We start from the raw sequence: 4,169 nt of genomic DNA, 5'->3' as shown, positions 1-4,169 counted from the left end.
TGGTCAGATCTGAAGCAGAACGACTACACTCCTGATAAACTGATGCCCTCTGAGGGACCGTCCCATTCACCGCCTGCAGGGGGCGCCGCTAAAGAACAGCGGCCCTCAATGCGCTTAATGCTGTGAGCCACCTGTACACACACACACACACACGCGCACACACACACACACACACACACACACACACACACACACACACACACACCAGCACACACTCTCACGCTCACACACATCACTGAAAACGATGATGACACGGTGTGTGTGTGTGTGTGTGTGTGGAGGACGCAAGCGTGCACGTTTTATATGAATGCGTCGCCTCTGAACAAATAAACAGATGTTTTAATAAGTCACATTTAATCCTGTAGAATTATAACAGGGATTATCAGCTTTTAAAAGTATTTTATAAAGTTTTTATGTCTGTATAAAATTATAAAGTGGTTAATAACTGGTACAATATCACTGTATAGAGTTAAATATTTATTCTAAACTACAGAGAGTTTCCTTGTATAAAATAAAAGCAATTTTACATGTGATGTCTGTCACTTTTGGGAAAGAACTCTTGCTCATTATACTATTATCAGATTTGTACAGAGCTGTATGCCAAGAGAATGTGTTTATGTACAGAGCTGTATGAATGCATTTATGGTTCAGACTTCCTATCCGTTTGAATCTCTGGGCAGATTGCAATGCAAGCGACAGCGCAGTGTGTGTGATTTCACTGAAACCAGTCCATGCAGTCAAGACTCCTCTTTATGAGGTTACAGCGGTACTCTTGTCCTTTACTGTAGGAGGAGGATCGTGTGAGAGTTATTAATCTAGTGTATCTCATAGATACATTTATCTGGCACGATGCCATCGGCTGAAACGAGAATATTTGATGCTGGGGATACTATATTAATGGATCTGTACACTTTTTTTTTACTGTATATTTAATAAAACACTGAAAAATCATCTACAGGTTATCCATATCTGTTTTCTCTCACTCTGAAATTCTTTTAGTTTCACTTCACTCAGTGTGTTCCTGATTTGTGGTTTTAATTTATTGATCATGTTCTATGCTGTAGTGTTTATTAAATCATACACTGTCAGAATAAAAAGGTTGCATGTTATGGGTGCAACTGGCAGTCCCTTATGAAAATGAACCATGGTTTTACTAAAGTGACCGCAGTGTGTAGATTTCCATAGTAAGTTACTTTAGTGCTTTGTTTAAAGCCTAAAAAATATCCTGGATTGTGAATGAAAATTACAAAAACGGTATCCAGCACTGAAAGTCATGAACTGTTCCAGACAGCGTTAACTTTGTGTTGTTATTACTCATTAATTGTTAATGTGTTTGTGGAGTATCTCACCTCAGAGAAGTGCTTCTGCGATCGACGGAGCAAGAGACTTTCCTCAAACGAACAATCACGTAAGCGACAGAAACTAAACAGAATCTAAGCATCTACTGTTTCTGGTGATGTTTCTGGAGCATGTAGCATGTGCTAATGGCACTGCTGACAGCATTCAAGACACGGTGAAAATTGTTCCGTAAAAAAGTCTCTTCTGTTTGTATTATTAGAACTTCTCGTGATATATTACCTCATTAACATTAATAACTGTTTTATTCCTCACTTGTAAGTTGATTTGAATTAATTGAATAAATGTTTGTCTTGAAATATCATGTAAATACCATAGTATGAAAGTAAGAATCTGAAACTATGACTAATGTTACACCACAGAACTTTTGTTAGCAACATTAAGATGACTTCATGTGTGCCAGTCATTAAGTCTTCACTGGCTGACCACAAAAAAAGAACATTTATCACAGAAAATTAAACGTTTCAGGTTGGAAATATCGTACAAGCACCTGGTCAGGGCCGAAAGACAGAGGTAGCTAGTCTAGATTGTGTCACTGTTATAAGACAACAGAAGGATGAATGAATGTTATTGTTTGTGTGAATCAGATGGTCAAGAGGTCAGCGGGTGTCGGCCGAGTCACATCGGTTTGAAGAAGATCTCAAGAAACACCAGAAGACGACACACCTTCACATGCACCGTTTCACTCGGAGGAATCCGGACACATTTTCAACAGGTAAACACACTCTCACTCACATAGACACACTCACACACAGACTCACACACACTCTCACACACACAGACACACACACACACACTCACTCACAGACACACACACTCACTCACAGACACACTCACTCACACAGACTCACTCACAGACACACACTCACTCACTCACTCACAGACACACACTCACTCACTCACACACAGACACACTCACACAGACTCACACACATACACAGACACACACTCACTCAGACACACACATACACACTCACACAGACACTCACACACAGACTCACACACATACACAGACACACTCACTCACTCACACACACACGCACTCACACACATACACAGACACACACTCACTCACACACACACAGAGACACACACTCACTCACACACAGACTCACACACATACACAGACACTCACTCACATACAGACACACACACACACTCACTCACACACAGACACACACTCACTCACACACAGACTCACACACATACACAGACACTCACTCACATACAGACACACACACACACAGACAGACTCACACTCACACACTCACAGACACACTCACACACAGACTCACACACATACACAGTCACACACTCACTCACACACATACACACACTCACACAGACACACTCAGACTCACACACATACACAGACACACACTCACTCACACAGACACTCTCACACAGACTCACACACACACACAGACACACACTCACTCACACAGACACGCTCTCACACACACTCACACACAGACACACTCACACACACATACACACACTCACTCACACACACTCACATACACACTGAACTCACAAATGCTAAGTATGTGATCTGATGCAATGAAATCTGCAACACACTAAATGACTTTCAGCCAGATCTAGTCTGGAGTCACTAGTTGCAGAATCAGAGCCAGGCTTCAGATTAGGGGCGATCGTCACAGAAAATCACATTCTGATCCTGATTTTTAGCTTCAGACTGATTCCATGCAGCTGGAGATCAGATATGTTTGATATTTTGAGCTGAGTTTAGAACACATTATTTATTCGTCATGTGTCAGAGTAACAAGGTTATTAGCTGAACAGTTATGTTTATTAAAACCAGTGTATCCGCTGGGTGTTTCATTAGCATAACAGTTGCCAAGCAATGTATCAACTTTACAATATTCATATTATGTTAATTTTCCAGCTCATCCACCATATTTCTGACCATTAGCAGACAAAGTAATGGTACACATGAACAGATACCAAGAGAAGCCGAGTTTGATCTGTATCAGGATTTTTACAGATCTTAGTTAGCACAGACCAAACCTAGCATTCACAGATATTTATATTTCATACAGTTTGTCTCTGTTTACCACTCTGCATGTATATTGCGAATGAGTCAACACACGACAGAGTAAATACAGTCAGACAACTCAAAGCACGTGTTTACATCTGTTTATTTATGCATGTTTAAGGTTTATAGGCTAATACATGGATTTAAAGATTGCGCTTAATATTATAAGAAACCAGGTGAGAGAATCAGTCAGTCAGTGCATCAGAAGCTCATGCACCAGTGAGAGATGCTTGATTCAGAGGAGTATTAGTACAGAGACAGGTGTATGATATAGTGTCAGAGCTACTGCTAATGCTGACTGTAGTGTCACTGATGGGGTTTAATGAGCTAGTTTCAGTCTCAGTGGATGAGGGTTATTGCACTGCTGTGATTAGCCGATCCCTGAACACTAGCCTACAGAACAGAACAGGGCCCAAGCTGCGTGTAACGCTGGAAGATACTAGTGCGTGTGAACGTCACGACAATGACGAGTGTGTTTGTGAGTGATTTAATGTTAACCATCAGCTGAATCTTCTCATCCGGAGTCTCTGTCGCTTTCGGATCTGGCAGCACCGGTTATATTTGGTCACCGTATAAATAAATGAAACGCATCTCCCTAAGCGGCAGGTGCACTTCTAATGAGCGGTTCGGATTATAGTGCGCTTGTATGGACGTCTAATCTCACACGGTCCGTCTAAATGACATCAAGTCCAGCCGTGAGTTTGGAGACAGCAGGCCGACGCTCCGAGTGAGAGACGAATCTGAGTTCAGACTCCTA

At 41.5% G+C, this 4,169-nt stretch overlaps 1 protein-coding gene across 1 annotated transcript in view; it reads left to right on the top strand.

The window, feature by feature from the left end:
- The window catches only part of LOC107703936 (transient receptor potential cation channel subfamily M member 7-like), a gene marked incomplete at its 5' end in the record, with an annotated part of 30,293 nt that extends 30,126 nt beyond the window's left edge, over nucleotides 1–167 (top strand). Inside the window, one exon of the mRNA XM_016506747.1 lies at nucleotides 8–167. Coding sequence (XP_016362233.1) covers nucleotides 8–126 — 119 coding nt within the window. The remainder of the gene's footprint in view (nucleotides 1–7) is intronic.
- Nucleotides 168–4,169: the final 4,002 nt, after the last annotated feature.

The sequence above is a fragment of the Sinocyclocheilus anshuiensis genome, unplaced genomic scaffold (assembly GCF_001515605.1).
Source record: "Sinocyclocheilus anshuiensis isolate Anshui unplaced genomic scaffold, SAMN03320099.WGS_v1.1 scaffold1059, whole genome shotgun sequence".
Classification (NCBI taxonomy): Eukaryota; Metazoa; Chordata; class Actinopteri; order Cypriniformes; family Cyprinidae; genus Sinocyclocheilus; species Sinocyclocheilus anshuiensis.
Note: the sequence above shows the minus strand (reverse complement) of the source record. Positions and strands in the feature narration are given on the sequence as shown.